Source organism: Orycteropus afer, unplaced genomic scaffold, assembly GCF_000298275.1.
Source record: "Orycteropus afer afer isolate SDZICR_OR568_19922 unplaced genomic scaffold, OryAfe1.0 scaffold00233, whole genome shotgun sequence".
NCBI lineage: Eukaryota > Metazoa > Chordata > Mammalia > Tubulidentata > Orycteropodidae > Orycteropus > Orycteropus afer.
This window is the reverse complement of record NW_006921820.1, coordinates 3797310-3815623: the sequence shown is the minus strand read 5'-3', so window position 1 is coordinate 3815623 and position 18314 is coordinate 3797310. Positions and strand designations below refer to the sequence as shown.

The 18314-nt window shown below is 47.7% G+C and overlaps 1 protein-coding gene across 1 annotated transcript; it reads right to left on the bottom strand.

The window, feature by feature from the left end:
• Positions 1 to 2277: 2277 nt before the first annotated feature.
• On the bottom strand, positions 2278 to 17635 carry LOC103203885 (cholesterol side-chain cleavage enzyme, mitochondrial). The gene is made up of 9 exons (XM_007948972.1): positions 17364 to 17635; positions 13173 to 13328; positions 10894 to 11093; positions 10103 to 10306; positions 9034 to 9191; positions 3972 to 4138; positions 3608 to 3686; positions 2880 to 3077; positions 2278 to 2409 (listed from the first exon to the last, which is right to left on the bottom strand). The coding sequence occupies exons 1-9, from the start codon at positions 17633 to 17635 to the stop codon at positions 2278 to 2280; spliced, it is 1566 nt and encodes a 521-aa protein (XP_007947163.1).
• Between the last annotated feature and the right edge of the window lie 679 nt (positions 17636 to 18314).

Here is an 18314-nt window from a genome sequence, read left to right as displayed (position 1 = left end):
GCTCTGGAGCAGGCCTCTCACCTGTGCACTGAGGAGTCTCATCCCACCTCCAAAAAAAGATTTTATTAAATGCTGTCGTTCAGTGAGTATCTGCCGCTTTCCTAGAGCAGGCTAGCCTGGAAGCACCAGATTCCTCCTCCCAGACCACACTCTATTCTCTTGTTGGGCCTGGACTCTCTGCTACAACCTACAGTCACTTGTCTGTCTTGGGAACTACCATCTTTGGAGAGCCAGAGGCCACAGTGGACCCAGGAGATTGGGAAGAAGAGAGGTCTTGCAAAGCAGGTGCCAGGGAGATAGGTGCCTTCCAGACCTCCAGAAGAAAGGAAACTGGGACTTTCCATGCGCCCTAAAACATCTATCATGCCTGAAATCCTTTCTTTCAAGCTTGATTACCAATGAAGGAAAAGACTTAAAGCCTGCCTATGGCTCTGATAGCATAGTGCCTAAGGCACTTGACTGTTTACCAGAAAGCTGGCGGTTCAAACCCACCAGCCACTCCTCAGAAGAAGGTTGGGCAATCTACTTCCGTAGTGATACTGCCTCGGAAACCCAAGGAGGGGTCACTATGAGTTGGGTCTGACTTGATGGCAAATAACAACAACATGGTAATCAGTAACATCTTAGTATGAAATACTCCATTAAATAGGGCTAGACTGGACTGGCAATATTATGTCCAAATGTAGCCAGGGACAGAAATGCAAAGCAGATGGGGACAGGAGACCTAGTTTTAGAATCAGGAGACCTGGTTATAGCTTTAAGCATGCTGTGTAACCTTGGGTGATTCAAACAACTTCTCTGGGCTCCAGTTCCCCACCTGTCCAAGGCAGAACTTGATCTCTTTGGCAGTAAGGCCCTTCCCAGCTCTAACATTTCTGAGTCAAAGGTGACTCAGGTCTGGAAAAGAGAAGAGAAGTGGGAGAGAGAAAGACAACAGGAAGAGAGTTGTATGATGGGGGAAAGCAAAAAATTTCCAAAAGGGGCCCAGAACCTGTAGATCCCAGTAGAATAGGCCAAGTCAATTGAGTCACATTCCTGAGCTGGACTAGCTGCCCTCTCTTAGGGGATGTAGGTAGCCAAAGGTCAGGGAAGATCAGATACCTGCACAGGACAGGAGCTCTGGAACTCAGAAGGTGTTCCAAACCAAACTCCTTGCCATCAAGTTAATTCCAACTCATAGTGATCCTATAGGACAGAGTAGAACTCCCCCATAGAGCTTCCAAGGCTATAAACCTTTATAGAAGCAGACTGCCACAGCTTTCTCCCGTGGTGTGGCTGTTGGGTTCAAACCACCAACCTTTCCTTTAGCAGCCAAGAACTTAACCACTGCACCACCAGGACTCCTTCAGGAGGGGTTAAGCAGGCTGAAATGAGGGACAAGTGTCAGTCAGTCCAAATAACATACAAGAGACTGTAGTCTCCCTGACCACTACCCAGAGTTGGGCAGGTGGAGACTTCCCCCTGGGGCAGGAAGTTGAGTCCTGGGGCAACTCCAAAGGTGGAACAGCTAGGGCAGAATTATGCTGGCCTCTCACCCCCGGGGTCAGTCTCCTTACATTGAACCCTACATGGCCCTGTCCAAAATTCTAGCTGGCCTTGGCAGGAAGTTCTTATGACTCTACAGGGAGTCCCCACCCAGAGTTTAGCCAAACAGAGCCTCACCCCTGCTAGGCAAGCCCACCCAGGAGCAAGATTGGCCTCCTTCCCAGCCTCCCTTGCTCTTAGCAGAACTCCACCACTTCCTGATTCCTCTGCCCAATGCTTCAGTCACTCCTGTCACAGTGACAATAAGACCTCTACCTCTTCTGCCTCCCTTCCCCAAACCCCAGGGAGCAGAGGGGTTGATCCTGCTGGCTCCTGAGTTGCTGTAGGGGGTGGGTCACGATAGAAGTGGGTGCCTTGGATGCCTCATTTAGGCCTAGATCACCTGTTGACCCAGGGTAAGGGACCCTCTCCACAGGAGTGGTGAATACCTTAGGGGTCAAATATAAATTAAGACACTTCACATATACTACTGCTGTTTATTATCTTCCTGGAATGGGCAAGGAGGGAGAGAGGTGGAGGAAGAGAGAAGTGTCCCAACTGAGCTGAGAAAGTTGACCACTGAGAGCCAGATCCATCCACAAGGGGCTGCCACCTAGTCAGAGAAGGGTAGGAAGAAATGGGGGCAGCAAAGGACTGAAGACACAGAGGCTTGCACAGGGTCCACCTCATTCCCAGCCCCTCCTCCCACACCACAGCTGGTGGACACACTCTCCAGGCAGGGCCCACCCTCCATCACGCCTGGAGCGAGTCCTGGTTGAGAGGCCGGAAGGTGAAGAAGATGGGCTTGCTGGGCACCAGGATGAGGTGGAATGTGGTGTCCACGTCACTGAGATGTTGGATCTCAATTTTGAAGTTTTCCAGCATCTGAGAAAGTAGGATGGTGGGCTTAAGAAGGAAGGAGGAGAGGAGCTATCTCTCTTGGGTCAGGACTCTGGTCACCTGCAGGTAGGGCCTACCAGTGGGGTTTGAGGAGCTCCAAAGAGTTCATCTCCTGCTCCTCATTTAAAACTTCACAGTGCCTGAAAACATACCATCAGTGCTGTTCCCTTGATTTAGACTTTGCCCTTAACTTGTTTCTACAAAACCCCAACCTCATTCCACCCCATCCCATCACTACTGGAGGATGGAGAGTGGGATGGATGGCTATGGAGCATCAACATATAATGAGTGGATTAGCCCAAAAGAAGAGGCAGCTGAGGATTGTAGGGGCAGGAAAAAGGGGAAAGGCAAGTAATTAGGGATAGATATATCCTGGGCTCTGGACAGAGAGGGGAGAAGGAGTGTTGGGGCCTTCTTTAGGAGCCAGCAGCTGGATGTTCCCAAGCCCTACTCACGTGGATGAGAAACAGCGTCATCTCAAGCTCAGCGATGCGTCGGCCCAGGCACTGCCGTGTACCCCAGCCAAACCCCAGGTTCCGGAAGTAGGTGATGTCCCTGTCTTTGCTCAGCCATCGGGTTGGGTCAAAACAGTCCGGGTTGGAGAAGAAGGTGGGGTCCCGACCCATGGCAAAGGTAGCTACCTGCACAAGTGTCTAGGGCAAGGTGGACGGAGGCCTGAGTAGTGTGACAGCCAGCTTCCCCCTCCCCTACTCTCTGTTCCCCACACCCACGTCCCAGAATGGCTGCCCAGAGGCCCAGGGTATAACCTAGAACAAGGCCCTGGCCTTCCCTGAGCCTCACCCACCAAATAGGGATAGTATCCCTGGCCCCAAGTCCATTAGGATCCTGGGATGGCTGAAGACAAAAGGCTACGTGTGGCCCGAGGGATTGTCTTCAGCTCCAGAGGGCTCCCTGAGACCCAGGCCACGTGTGGTCTCTTCCTTCTAACCCAGGACTCCAGCAGCACTCCGAAAGTTACTCCTTATGGTGCTACCACCCTTGCCCCTCATTCAAACTCAGGCTTCTGCTGCTGAAGTCCCCACCAGGGTCCCAACTCCAGGGAGAAAGGCAGGACAGATACCCATCACCTCCCTCTGTCTGCAATTGCACAGTCTCCCCCAGCCCCCTCTCTCTAACTGGCAGAGCCTACAGCAACCCCCACTCCGACTCCCACTGCACCTACCTTGGCAGGAATCTTGTAATCTTGAATAACCACATCATTTACAAGATATCTCTGCACGGTCACAGAGATGGGGTGGAGTCTGTGGGAGGAGGGCACTCAGGCTGACAGCCTTGAAACTTGGACAGCAGTTATGCCCCCACCCCTTCACCCAGCATGGCATCCCAGCCCAGCTGCAGCACCCAAAGTATCTGGAGACAGGATCTGGACTCTATTTTCTCCTCTCCATTCCCAGCTGTCTCCCCCAGACCTCTCATTTCCTGCTACCAATCTCCTCCACCAGCCTGTCCTTGTAACCCTTTCACCTGGCACTGCTCTGGCCCTGCCCTGGGGTTTCGGCAGGGGGCACAGTTGAATATGGACTTGCCTCAGCGTCTCCTTGATGCTGGCTTTGAGGAGTGGAACCAACTTGAGCATCATGTGCATGTCTCCATTGGCCTGGCGCCGGGCAGCCAGGACCTCTGCCCGCAGTGCCTCTTGCAACTTTAGGTTGCGGGCCATCTCATACAGGTTCCACTGCAGTGTCATGGATGTCTAGCAGGGGCCAGGGTGCAGAAGACCAGGAGGGTCTGTCACTCTTGGGGCTCTTTGAAGTCCATGACCCAGGCTAAAATTTCCTTTCCAACCAACTGCCTGTACCCTCCTCCCAGATTCCAAACACCACCATCAGCAAAAGCAAAGCATAATTCAAAAGACAAAGGCACAAGAAACCCTTCTCCCTGCGCATGCAAGGGATGTTTGGGATACCACTTGTCCCTTCCCTCATTGCTCATGTCACTGGAACCTATCCTACACAGCCACTGCTACATCCTAAAGAACTTAAAAAAAAAAAAAAAAAAAACAGAAAGCCAAACCCATTGCCATCAAGTCAATTTGGACCCATAGTGACCCCATTGGGTTTCCAAGGCTGTAAATCTTTACAGAAGTAGATTGCCTCATCTTCCTCCTGTGGAGCAACTGGTGGGTTTGAACCTCTGACCTTCTGGTTAGCAACCAAATGCCTTACCCACTACGCCACCAGGCCTTCTTCAAAGAACTCCAGGGACCTTTAAAGACCAAATCCTATTGCTTTCATGAATGACTTTCTTGAATGACTGCCATTCCTTTAGAATGCCTTATTAAACAACCACCCCTCCCTGTATCATCATAGCTTAAAATCAACCTCAAAGATACTGGACCAGAACCACCAGACCTGTTTTCTATTAGTGTTGCAATTAGCATGTGGCATGCACCAAGATTAACCAGTTCATCTCAAGATTAGCCAGAAGTTATGATCTTGAGTCCTTTGCTGGAGGTATGAGTGACCCTAACCAAATCCCACAGTTGTCCCAGATTTCTCAATGTTGACAAACTAAGCCCATTTGGGACTCCAGCCTGTGACAGCACTCCCTCCTGGGAAAAGAGGGTGGAACATGGATTGTTGATACATTATCTTACCAAAGGTCGCTTTTTTGTCCAAAAGCCTTGGATGTCCTCCTTCTTCTGAGCAGAGGCAATAATGAGAAAATGTCACCAAGTCACATCCTAACTTAAAGTTCTTGCCTGGACACCAGATGAAGTCCAGAGGTTCTGGCCTGACCCACAAGGTCCCTCAACACCTGGTCCTTGCCTGCTGCTCCTCCACTCCCATCTCTCACCTCTCAGCAACATGCACCTTATGCTCTAGCCACACTGAGCTACATGCAGCTCCCATAGCCCAGAAATCCTCCTAATGCCACCAGGTCTTTCCTCTTCCTGAATCTCTGTGTCCCACCTTGGATGTTGTTGCTGTTATGTGCCATTGAGTCGGATCTGACTCATAGCAGCCCCTCCTTGGGTTTCCGAGGCTGTATTACTACAGAAGTAGATTGCCCAACCTTCAAACCCACCAGCCTTCTAGTTAGCAGTCAAGTGCCTTAGGCGCTACCTTACCAGAGCCACCTTGGAAGCAAGTATATATTCCTTCTTCAAGACTCAGATCAAATGTATTTGTCCAAAGCTGGACACAGAGTTAACTACTCAGGAACTAATTGTTTACTAAGGCAATTAAGTTACTACCTGTGTGACCTTGAGCATGTTACTTAACCTCTCTGTGCATTGGTTTCCTCATCTAAAAAATGAAGACAATAATTAACATAGATTATAGTGTTGTTTGTGAATATTACTTAATATGTGTAAAAACCTTCAATGAGATGGATTGACCCGATAACCTCAACAATGGGTTCAAACACATCAAAGATCGTGGAGTTGGAACAGAATTGGGCAATGTTTCATTCTGTTATACAAAATAAGGTCACTATGAGTCAGAGCCAGTTTGACAGCAACTAACAACAACAACAATGTGTGAAAACTTAGGACCATGCCTGCTATATAGTACATGCTCAATAAATGTACCTAATAAGAATAGCTTATTTGGTGCAGGCATTTTTTGGAGGTCTCTTCTGACAATGAACTAAGTTCATTCACATGGTCTGATACAGACTGATGGCCCTTAGACACTCTTTAAGACTATGGCCCTTAGATACTTTTTAAGCTTGGAACTGAACTTACCCCCTATGGCTCAACTTTTAGCCAAACAATAGACAGGCCTAAAAGGTGAACAATAACACCAGGAGGAACACACTCCTTAAAACAATCAACCAGGGAGGGAGAGGAAGAAGGACAAATAGAAATAGTAAACTCAGGGAGGAAGTGAAAAAGTGTCATTACATCGTGGGGACTACAATCAATGTCACAGAACAAAATGTGTATGAATTGTTGAATGAAAAACCAATTTGCTCTGTAAACTTTCACCCAAATCACCCAAATAAAAAGTTAAAAAAAAAATCCACCTGCAACCTGTCACAGGAACCAACATTCCTCCATTAGAGCATAATATGAATAAATCTATTCATTTCTACTAAAGAAAGCACCTAACCCAGGGAGCTTTGACAACATATGCTTCTCCCTAGTCCTGAAATGTTATTCCTTCTCTCTCCTCCTGGCATCATCCTTCAAGACACAAGTTGGATTTTAGCTCCTGAGCAGCCTCCTCTCTGCCCTGCAAGGTCACACTAGGTCCTCCTCTCCTCTCTGCTTTGCCAGTCCCTAGCCCTAATGGCACAGTGGTTATGTGTTTGGCTACTAACTAAAAGTTGGAGGTTCAAACTCCCAGCTGCTCAGCTGGAGAAAGCTGTGACAGTCTGTGCCGGTAAAGATTACAGCCTTGGAAACCCTATGTGGAAGTTTCAGTCTGTCCTACAGGGTCACTTTGAGTAGGAATCTGCTCAATGGCAATGAGTTATTAGCACAGGTCTCTGTCATCATTGCCCTTCTAACTTGGTGTGGTACTCATCTATTTCCATCACTGGCTCTTCCTGTGAGCAATTTGATATCTTGAATTCTAAGTTGTGTATCTTTAGAGTCTCAGCGCCTAAACCACAATTTTAAGTCATTAAACATTCATGCAAATAAATAACCCTCAAGATCACATGAGAAATCCCTGGGTGGTACAACCAGTTAACGTGCTTGGCTGCTAATGAAAAAGTTGGAGGTTGGAGTCTACCCAGATGTGTCTCAGAGGAAAGGCCTGGTGACCTGTTTCTGACAAGTCATCCACTGAAAACCCTGTGGAATATAGTTGTACTCTGACACTCATGGACTCACCATGAGTCAGAACCTGTCGTTGTTGTTATTTGCCCTCGAGCCAGACCCGACTCATAGGGACCCATCCTTGGGTTTCTGAGGCAATATCACCATAGGAGTAGATTGCCCAACCTTCCTTCCGAGGAGTGGCTGGTGGTTCAAACCACCATGTAGAAATGGGGCCTCACAGCCTATCACTAGTCATTGCCTCTCACAAAACTCAGCCTTCTGGTTAGCAGTCAAGTGCCTTAGGCACTACGCTACCAGAGCTCCTAAACCTACTCAATGCCAACTGGCATATCACCTTAGCATGGGAAAATGTAAGAAATTGGCAAAAGGGATGGTACACAAAGACAGGTAAATTTTGACACTCAAGAAAAGAATTTTTGTGGTATTGGATGCTGCTGTGGAGAGGAGGCGTGAAGGAGATGCCACAGAGTAGAAACCTAGGCATCAGGGGTACTGTAGTGGGTTGAAAACTGACCCTCCAAAAAAGCTGTGTCCATGTCCTAACCCCAGAACATTGGTCCTAAACTCCTTGGGAGATCACAGACTTCTCTGAGGAATAATGGATGCCTTTGACCCTCTTCCTCCAGAAAAATCTAAACATCCCTAGTGTGAGATGATTTGGAAAATAGTCTGCAGATAAGCTAAGAATCTACAGATAAGATCATCGTTGATTACTCAAGTGGACCCTAAACCCAAAGACCAGTGTTCTTAGAAGAGAAGAAGAGAAGAGACAAAGAGAAAAAAGGGCCATGTGAAGACAGACGCAGAGATTGTAGTTATACAGCCACAAGCCAAGGAACAGCCTGGAGCCAACAGAAGCTGGAAGAGGCAAGGAAGGAGTGTCTCCTAGAGTCTTCCAAGGAAATGCAGCCCTGATGGCACCTTGACTTTGAACTTTAGGCCTCTAGAACTAAGAGGGAAGACATTTCTGTTGTTTTTAAGCCATCCGGTTTGTGGTCATTTGCTGTGGCAGCCACAAGATACTAATATAGGTACAATGGAGTACTGAGGTCTGGAAGGAGGAGGATGGGAGATGACAAAAAGGCCCTGAAGAGCAGAGTCCAGGACATACTCCTCTTGCCTCTACTTTGTCTGAGATCCTGCCTTCTTCCCTGGCTCTGAACGAGCGGTGTGTGTCTTCACTCAGATATTAGAGGCTCACGACTGGAAGGACATAGTCCTGCTGCTGGGCTTCCACCAAGTAAGATTCCAGGGGAATCTCTCCTTTTAAAGACTGTAGAAATGGGGCCTCACAGCCTATCACTAGTCATTGCCTCTCACAAAACTCAAAAACCAAGCTCACTGCTGTGGCATCAGCTCTGACTCACAGTGACTCCTCTTTGGGTTTCTGAGGCAGTATCTCTACAGAAATAGATTGTCCAATCTTCCTTCTGAAGAGTGGCTGGGGGGTTTGAACTGGCAGCCTTCTGGTTAGCAGCCAAATGCCTTAGGCACTATGCCACCAGAGCTCCTATTGTTATTGTTAGCTGCCCTCAGTTAGATTCTGACTCATAGCAACTTCATGAGACTGAGTAGAACTGCTCATGGGATTTTCTGGGCTGTAATCTTTAACAGAGTAGATCACCAGGATCTTATGGAGCTGCTGGATGGGTTCAAACTACCAACCTTTCCATTAGCTACCATGACCTTAACTGTTGGGCCACCAGGGCTCAGTAGGATATAGAGACAGGAAGGAGGATATATCACATCTGGGTAGGACCCCGCCCTAAAAACAGGGTTCCAGATGCCAGGGCAGCCTGGTGAGGAGGATCATGTGGACACAAGGGTCAACAGCCATGCCCCTACAGCAACCTCACCGTGTCCACGCCGCCTGCCAGCATCTCAGTGATATTGGCCTTGACGTCTTCAAAGGGCAGCTTGCTATTGCCCAGGAGGCGGTAGAGGATGCCAGGGTAATCGTTGAAGACTCTGTTTTGTCTCAAGTCCCAGTAGAAGTTCTGGGTGTATTGTTCCGCTGGGGTTGGGAAGAAGGAGGAAAGAAAAAAGAGTGAGGTTTCCTGCAGGTTGGAAGGAAACAGCACCAGGAGCTTGAGGATCCTGAAGCTCTGTGCTTCTTAAGCTGCCGTTTCACTGAGCACTTTCTCTGTAGTATCGTCATATCTGCTTTTTCATGTAGTTGTTGACCATAACTCCATAGGGTAAATGATATCACACTCACTTTCTAGATAAGGAGACCAAGGCCCAGACAGGTTAGTCACTAGCCCAAGGTCACATGGGTATAAAAGGCAGAGGTGGAATTTGACTTCAGGTCAAATTCAGGTGAATTTGACTTCAGCATTCACCCCCATCTTCCCAATCTCTCTCACTCAAGTGTTAATCTCTCACCCAAGCCTTAATCTCCTGTTACACATTGGCCCTTAACCCCCTAGGGATCATGGACCCCTTTGAGGAATTATGGACGCTATTGATCCTCTTTCTCCAGAAAAATCTAATCATCCTAACAGCCAGCACCAGGCCATCATTGTCAGGGGTTCTGTGACCCTCCTGACACCCATCCCAACCCACTAGGAATCAGGTTACCTATGTGGGCATGTCAGTGCTATTGGCATAAACCTATTGCCATTGAGTCAATTCCAACTCATAGTGACCCTATAAGACAGAATAGGACTTCCCCATAAGGTTTCCAAGGCTTTAAATCCTTAGGGGAGCAGATTACCAGATCTTTCTTCCACAAAGTAGCTAGTGGTTTCAAACTGCCCACCTTTCAGTTAGCAGCTGAGTACTTAACCACTGTGTCACCATAATACAGGACAAAGAGGCAGGCCCAAGCCTGGGCCCTCTAGGTGGCTTATTCTGTCTCTACCAGGCCAGAGGTAGACATTATTCCTCTGCTCCCCATACATGGCTGTCCAGAGGAGCCCTTACCTTTGTTGAAAATTACGTCCCATGCAGCCACGTGGTCCCTCCAGGTCTTGGTCCTGAGCAGGCGGAACAGATCTGGGGGGAGGCTGAGCATGGGGACGCTGGTGTGGAACATCTGGTATACGGCATTAATGAATCTCTGGGCCTCAGGGTCCACCACCTCCTGTAACATTCCCAGGCGCTCCCCAAATACGACGTTCGTGATGGCTGTGGAGGGAAGCAGAGGCTGCGGAGCCTTCCACCTTGATCACCATGGAGCCTCACCTCCCAGAGATTCCCAACCCCTCCACTCCCACCCCCAGCTTGTGCACGTACACACATAACACATGTACACATGACACATGTACACATGACACATGTATACACTACTGTGATGCATGAAAAACATACAATACTCACAGCATGCACGCAACACCTATTCTCAGTCTCCTTCCATAAAGCAACTGACGCTACGGTCCCAAAGGGCTAAAAGGCAGGACTGATGACAGCTGCATTTCTGGCAACCACCCAGGCCCTTTAGCAGGACATGTGGAAGACCCTGGGAAGGGACCACTTGGGTGGGAAGCAGGGTCTCCAGCAGAGCCAGGAGAAAGTCCAGGCCAGGATAACACTGCTACCCTCACCCTTCCAGCAGCACCCCCAAGCAGCCTCTGGGCTTTCCTCCTGGGAAGAGAGATTCCTTTCTGTAAATGACTGGATTGGCTACTTCCTGAAACAGGTCACATGGCTAGGCCTAAGAAGTCACAACAAGCTTAAGATTTTCTCAAATATCCTGCCAGGTGCAAGTCCCTTACACTCAAAGGCAAAGCGGAAGAGGTCATCACTGATGTCCCCTGAGTATTTCCCAGAGCCCTGCTGATTGATGCGCCTGTGCAGGAGGCTGACGAAGTCCTGAGATACTGTGTTCAGCAGGGGCACGAAGTTCTTTATGGACTCCAAAGCCATCAACTCCTGGTTCAGGACTATCCGGTCTTTCTTCCAGTCTCCCGACTTCCTGAGAAGACATGGGCCCATGGGCCATCATGGTCACAGACTGTAGGCCTGGCAAGCACAGAAGAGGCTCTCCTACGATGCTAAGGCTTAGCTCTGAGTGTCCAGCACTCATATGAGGGTCCCCACCACACCTAATCCCAATACCTTCTGCCCCTCTCCTGCTCCCTGCTCCTACCCTTCCTGGAAGAGGAGACAGGAACAAAGACATGGTGAAAGAACAAAACCCTGAGCTCCCGCCACTTCCCCCCTTTGCTCCTGCTGCTGCTGCAAACCAGAAACTCACCTTATAACTTTTAGCAAATGTTCAGGCCCACCAGTCTTTACTTGAGCTGCCAGGCTTGCTTTCCACGTCACTTCCCCTTCTGCCTGGGCGATGCTTACCCTCTGCTACACAAAGGCCCCTCTGTCACCTTTTATTACCTACCTCTCCTCCTCGGTACCCTGCATGCTCTCCTATGCATTTTAGTGCAAGGGTTTACTTGGGCTAATCATAATCCTCTGTTTGTTGTCTTGAAAATTGATCCATACAATGCCTCTTTGGTTATTATGTTTTTTTTTTTTTTTTTATTGGTAGTGGTGATCATAAGAATGTTATTTTAAACTCTCCACCTAACAGGAAAAGTAGGAACTTACAATATCTTAATTTGCCTTCCTGGTCCTCCTCCCTCCTACCTACTGCCTCCCCATCTAAGGCAGCCTCCACCTGTATCTCTTGCTTTCTTTTGTGGATGGTATTACCTGATCTACTTTTATTTCTAAAAATAAACATGTTTCTAAAACATACTTTTAAAAAATATACACTTTTTTTTTTTTTTACTTCTTAAAAAAGCTGTCATGCTTCTAGGGACTTCCATTTGTTACTCAATTTTATATTTCTAGTTGTCATCCATGTTGTTGTGGAGTCCATTCACTTTGACAGGCCACACCATGCTTTACTCACTTATGCTCCAGCTGAGAATTTAGGTGTCTTCTTGACTTTTGCTATGACAAACAACATTCCTGCAAACATTCCAGCACACGTCCATTGGGGCAAATGTGCAAGAATTTCTTTAGAGTATATCCTTGAGAGGAGCTCTGGTAGCATAGTGCCTAAGGCACTTGACTGCTAACCAGAAGGCTGGCAGTTCAAACCCACCAGCCACTCCTCAGAAGGAAGGTTGGGCAATCTACTTCCTTAGGGATACCGCCTCAGAAACCCAAGGAAGGGTCACTATGAGTCAGGTCCGACTCGACGGCACATAACAACAACATATCCTTGAGAGTAGATCTCTGGGTCATAGGTGTGTGAGCATGCAACTTTAGAAAACAATGTCCAACCATTTTCCAAAGTGGTGGCACCAGTTTACACTCCTACTAGTAGTATACTGGGAATCCCTGGGTGATACAAACAGTTGACACACTCAGCTGCTAACTGAAAGGTTTGGAAGTATGAGTCCACCCAGAAGTACCTTGGAAGAAAAGCCAGCAGTTTACTTCCCAAAAAATCAGCCATTTAAAGCCCTGTGGACCACAATTCTACTCTGATACACATGGGGTTGCTATGAGTCATAGTCAACTCACCAGCAACTGGTGGCTGTAATGTATAAGAGTTCCAGTTTCTCCACATCCTGCCAGCACTTGATGTGGTCACATCTTAAAATGTTGATGAGCAATTTAGTGGAAAAATGATATCCACTATGCTTAAATACATTGATTTGTCCATGTTTCTCCTGCCTCTTTAAACTATGAGGGACTCAAAGCGGCAGGGCCCTGCCTTACTTGTTATTGTATCCCCAGCCCTGGCACAAGGCTGAACATGTAGTAGGTTCTCGGTGAGATGAAACTTAAGGAATGGACCAATAAATGAGAACTTTGCCAGGTCTTATCTTATGCATTAATATCTTCAGCTTCACCAATTCCTTGAAGGTTAGTGGGCAGTTTATCATCCCCATCACTGTTTTATGGAGGCAAGAAGATAATAGGGATTTAGCTGGAGGCCCCAGTTAGAAAGGGCAGGGACAAGACTGGACCCTGACCCTCACCCCCAGGCTCTGCCCTCCCCTCATCTCTATCATCCCCTGGGAGATGGCCCAGAACTCACTTGAGCAGGACCCCAACAGGTTTCTTGTAATGCTGGTGGTAGGCAACCCAGGGTGGGATTTGGTAGCGTTCTGGACTAGGACCCTCAGACTTAAAGAGAATGGCCACATCTTTAGGATCAATGATAAAAACAGAGTCCAAGGTGCCAAGCTTCTCCCTGGAGGGTTAGAAAAGAAGGAATGTGTCATAAAGACCCGAGAAAAGCCATGGAGATCCTGGGCAATGGTCTCAGCAGGACCATGTGCTGGTTAAAAGCACATGCTCCAGAGTCAGAGGGCCTGGATCTGGCTCCTGGTTCACAGCTTACTTGCTGTGTGACCTGAGGCAAGTTCCTTAACCTCTCTGAGTCTCTGTTTCCTTTCCAGTAACATGAAAGTAAATATAGTACCTATCTCACAAAGCTGCTGAAGGACAGAATGATATGATATAAACGTGATGATATAGATGATAATGATATAGACATGATGCTTCTTAAAGACTCTATAAGTAACAGCTTTATTATCAACTTTATCATAGTTGCTGCAGGATCAGCCCCGCTCCAGAGTCTTCCTTGGACTTTCAAGTCCTCCATCCTACACCTGCTCATCCTGTGTCCTCACTCTCCACACTGGCCCCCACTATCCACCCCTGTAGAGCTTAGAAATTTAGCATACTTGGCATGTCATCACTGGAGTGAACTCCATGCACTATGGAAGAATACCATGTAGCTCACCAGATAGTCCACCTACCAGACCAGCCAACCCTTCTAGACTCTTGGATTGAAATTCTGGAAGCAATCTCCCTGACCCCAAGAGTCAGACACAGGACAAACATGAAACTTTTAACATGAAACTACGGTAAAATATCAGATGCTATGTACAGATAGGCCTGACAAAGTGTTTTGCAAGACAGTCTCTATTAAAACACAAATGTTGTGAAACAACAGAAAATTCCACTTCAAGCTTGCATCTACCTTTTGCATAAGAAAATTAATTCAAGATATACTTTAAGGCAAAATAGCAAGATATAAAAACACACAGGTATAAGCCAAGTGTGTATGTGCATGTGTGTGTGTGTGTGTGTGTAAGAGCAAGTGCCACATTACCCACTGACTCATAAAGCCTTGGCCTGCTTTCCCAAGCCCCTCAGGTTCTCGTTTATCCTGGCTTCCCAGAAAGTCACGTAATTGTCTGATCACCACACGTCCTCACATCATTAACCTATTCTACCCTCCACACCCACTCCAGCTCCTGCAAAATCCTTGAACTGCTATCATTATTATCAACTCCACACTCCACATTTGGAAATCTAGTCCCAGGGGATGAACTGACAATTGGGCAACGGTGCCTGAGAGAAAAGGATGTTTAGGCCAACAGTGCATCTACTAGCAAAAAAAAAAAAAAAAATGAGAGGGGGCTGAACCTTGGCTTTAAAGAACTGGCTGGAAAAATAAGGCATATCCATACTATGGAATACTATCCTTCCTTTTAAAATGATATTAAGAAAGGAAGAAAACAAATCATCAGTCTATTGTGGGACAACACCAAACAGCACATATAATACGTTCACATTCTTTTTTTTTTTTTAATTTTTATTGTGATTTGGGTAAAACTTTACAAAGCAAATTCATTTTCCATACAGCAGCTCACATACACTTTGTCTCGTGACATTGACTGCAATTTCCCACAATGCAACAGCTTCCCTCCCACTTCCTCCCCATAGTTACCTCTTCCCTGTGTCCTTCCCTCCCATGCACTCCTGCCCCCCTTGCACTGCCTCCCTGTACATACACAGCCCCTCTATTCTCCCAGGATTGATCTCTCCAAGGAGTCTATTTACCTAATGTAAATGTTCAACTCATATGCCTGTCTTTTGTTTGGCTGGAAGCCACAGGAGTGGGTTCAATTCCAGACTTGAAGGACAGCTAGAACCACAGTCTCAGTGGTTCTATCAGTATGTTCACATTCTTGATGGAAATTATACTTGACTTAAATTCTTCATTTGCATTTGTCTACATTTTCTAAATAGTTCTATAAACCAAAATCCAAATTCACTGCCATCGAGTCATATCCAACTCATAACGACCCCTCCTTGGGTTTCTGAGGCAGTATCACTACAGAAGTAGATTGCCCACCCTTCTTTCCAAGAAGTGGCTGGTGGGTTTGAACCACCAGCCTTCTGGTTAGCAGTCAAATGCCTTAGGCACTACGCTACCAGAGCTCCTAAAATTGTTCTATAAGAACAGGAAGAAGTTTTGTATTGATAAAAAGCCTACAAAAGTTGTATTTAAATTCTTCCCATTTACCCAGAAGTTTATCATTTTCCATGCTATGAGTTCAGCGCTGTGATAGACAGGGACTAGAAATCAAACAATTTGGGTTCCGGCTCTGGCTTTGCCCTGCTGAGCTTTATGATCTTGGTAAGACCCTTCTCCTCCCTGGGTTTCAGTTTTCCCACCATAAGATGGAGATAGGAGTCCCTGGGTGGTGCAAATATTTAACATGCACAACTGCAAACCAAAGGTTGGAGGCTTAAGTTCACCTGGAGACACCTTGGAAGAAAGACCTGCTGATCTACTCTGAAAAATCACCCATAAAAACCCTATGGAGCACAGCTGGACTCTGACACCCAGGGGGTCTCCATGGGTTGGAGTCAATTCAACAGTCACTGGTTAATATGAGGATAACAACACCAATATCAGGAGCTCTGGTGGCGTAGTGCCTAAGGCACTTGACTGCTAACCAGAAGGCTGGCAGTTCAAACCCACCAGCCACTCCTCAGAAGAAGATGAGGCAATCTACTTTCATAGTGATACTGCCTCGGAAACCCAAGGAGGGGTCGCTATGAGTCGGGTCCGACTCGATGGCACATAACAACAACACTACCACCAATATCAAGGACATGTTGCAAGGCTAAGATGGAAGTGACCCAGAAAACAGGAAGGGACTGGATAAAATGAAAAGTCATTCTTGTTCCTACTTGGGTGAGGGATAGGAATTGGGGAAGGAAGATGAGGAGAGGAAGCAGAGCATGGGAGAAAGATTATCATAAAGTGAGTTTGGGGACAGAGGCATCCACAGACCTAGGAGATGCAGAGAGGGGAGAGAGGGAAAGACATGGCAACAACCTTCTCTCAAGCCCAAGCACTCAGCCACCCACATTCCCAGACCCTCCTACCCTCTCATTACACCCCCTCATTCCGCCCCCTCATTCCGCCCCCTCTTCCCACACCCTCCACCACCCTCACTTCCACCAGTGTAAAAGACTGTAGTTTAGACTTCAGAAGGAATTGTGGGTGAAGGAGAGTGATCCTGAGGAATGGGCAGCTAAACCCAACGCAAACAAGCTGCCCTTCTACCCTAGCCCACCTCATGCCTGCCCACATTTCATACCTGTGTTCTTTCCCCAGCTCCCTGTACTCTGAATGCTTTCCTGAAGTCCCTTTAGGATTGCGTTGATAAAGCCCCTTTCACTTGAAGCAAAATGCACTGTCCCTCATCTCTCTTCCGTACTCCCATCCCCACCGAACACCTCTGCCACCTCCTGTCCTTCTCAACTTGCTCTCAGAAGAGAACCCAAGTGTGGCCCAAAGGAGAGCCACCTGGAAATTGCTAAAACAGGAAGGAATGAGACCTCCCTGCCAGAATAGCTCCCAGTTCATAGGCCTGGGGCTCAGAGGCCAAGAGACCAAAGGCCTCTCCTTAAGAAGAAACAAGGTAAGTGGTTGGGACAAGGTCAGATCGGCCTCTCTGAAACAGCTCCCAAAGCTACTGTGAATCCGGCACAGCAGTGAGAGACAATGTTAGCACTTCAGCAAGACGGCGATCTAGCAACGTGACCAGGCAAGAAACCTAACCTCTCTGAGCTCCAGTCTCCTCTTGATCATGCAGGTAATAAAAATCTCTTACAAGATGTCCCAAGGATAGCAGATGTCTGGCAGACATCGAGCAGTACTTGTTCTCTTACCACCCCCAAAAAGGTGTAAAGGGTGTGGGGCCTGGGGAGGGTTGAGACTGGGGGCTGGGAACTGACCCCACAGTCTGAGAAGCCTTTCCTCTCTCCTGCCACCTTCCCAGGCCTGGAAGAGATCAAATCAGGAGGACAAGGAGCCTAGAATGGAAGAGCCACTATTTGGGCAGAGAATAGCACAGCAGGAGGAGCCAGGCCCCTCGGCTGCCCAATTCTGCTGGCGCCCACCTTCTGCCAGGCTTACCTGTAAATAGGGCCAAATTTCTGGAAATTCTGGATGTTACGATAATGGAGTCCATGTATGCCATTCTCCCTCCAGAAATGGTACAAGTTCAGCCAGCCATTGTCACCAGGAGAAGGAATTTCACTGTAGGGGCGAGGGCTGCGAGCAAAGCTGCTGCTGGCTCTTTCTTCAGTGGACACCCTGGGATGCCCCGGGCCCTCCCGCAGGGCACTCAGGAAGGGCTGGCAGCCTTTAACCAGGACTGAGCGTGAAGGGAGCCCCCTGGCCAGCATACTGTCCCCAAAACCACTACTGTGTTTGCTACACTGCAGCAGGGCCTGCTGGGACAACCCAGCCCTGGGGCCCCTGGGCCAAGTTTATAAGCCCAGCTCAAGGCTAAGCAAAGAGCTGTGAGGCGCTTGGCCTCCCTCCTCCTCCCGCTGACTCCAGTTCACACAAGGCCCCTCCCAGACTGGGGTAACAAGGCTCACGGGCTACTCCAAGCACTAGGAGACTCTTCCATCTCTGTCCTTGGTGCCGCCCTAGCAGGCCCCTGAGATGCCTGTCTATGTCCCTGCCCTGGCTGGGCTGCCTCTGGCTCCTGAAGTGAGAACCAGCCACAGGATGGCTTCTGTCAGGATGTGTGGAGCCTCTGGGGCTTGGGGGGTAATGAGGGGCCAAGAGAAGGTCAGAGCCACCTTGCCAGTTTGGGAGCAGCACATATCTTCGTGTAACCCCACTATTTAGAAGTTAGATTATAAACTGTTTGTATAGTTACTGATTTTTAAAGTTCTGTTTTTTTCTTCTTGTGGAAAAAAATAATAACACTCTACATTTTATGAAAATTTTGTAATTGGCAGATATTGTTACTATTTTTAAAGATGCAATTTTCAATAATAATAATAAGCTAAATTGCAGTCATAATTTTCTCATTGTAGAACTCTGAGGAAAAGGATAAACAGAAAAAAAAAA

Bases quoted from the DNA above. Each gene is read 5' to 3' on its own strand.
- LOC103203885 (XM_007948972.1), bottom strand. From the start codon at position 17,635: ATGCTGGCCAGGGGGCTCCCTTCACGCTCAGTCCTGGTTAAAGGCTGC. The intron at 4,139-9,033 runs GTGAGGTTGCTG...GGCCCCTGCTAG, and splicing joins TGGCAGGCGGCGTGGACACG to ACATCCATGACACTGCAGTG. The intron at 2,410-2,879 runs GTGAGTAGGGCT...CTACTTTCTCAG, and splicing joins TGACGCTGTTTCTCATCCAC to ATGCTGGAAAACTTCAAAAT.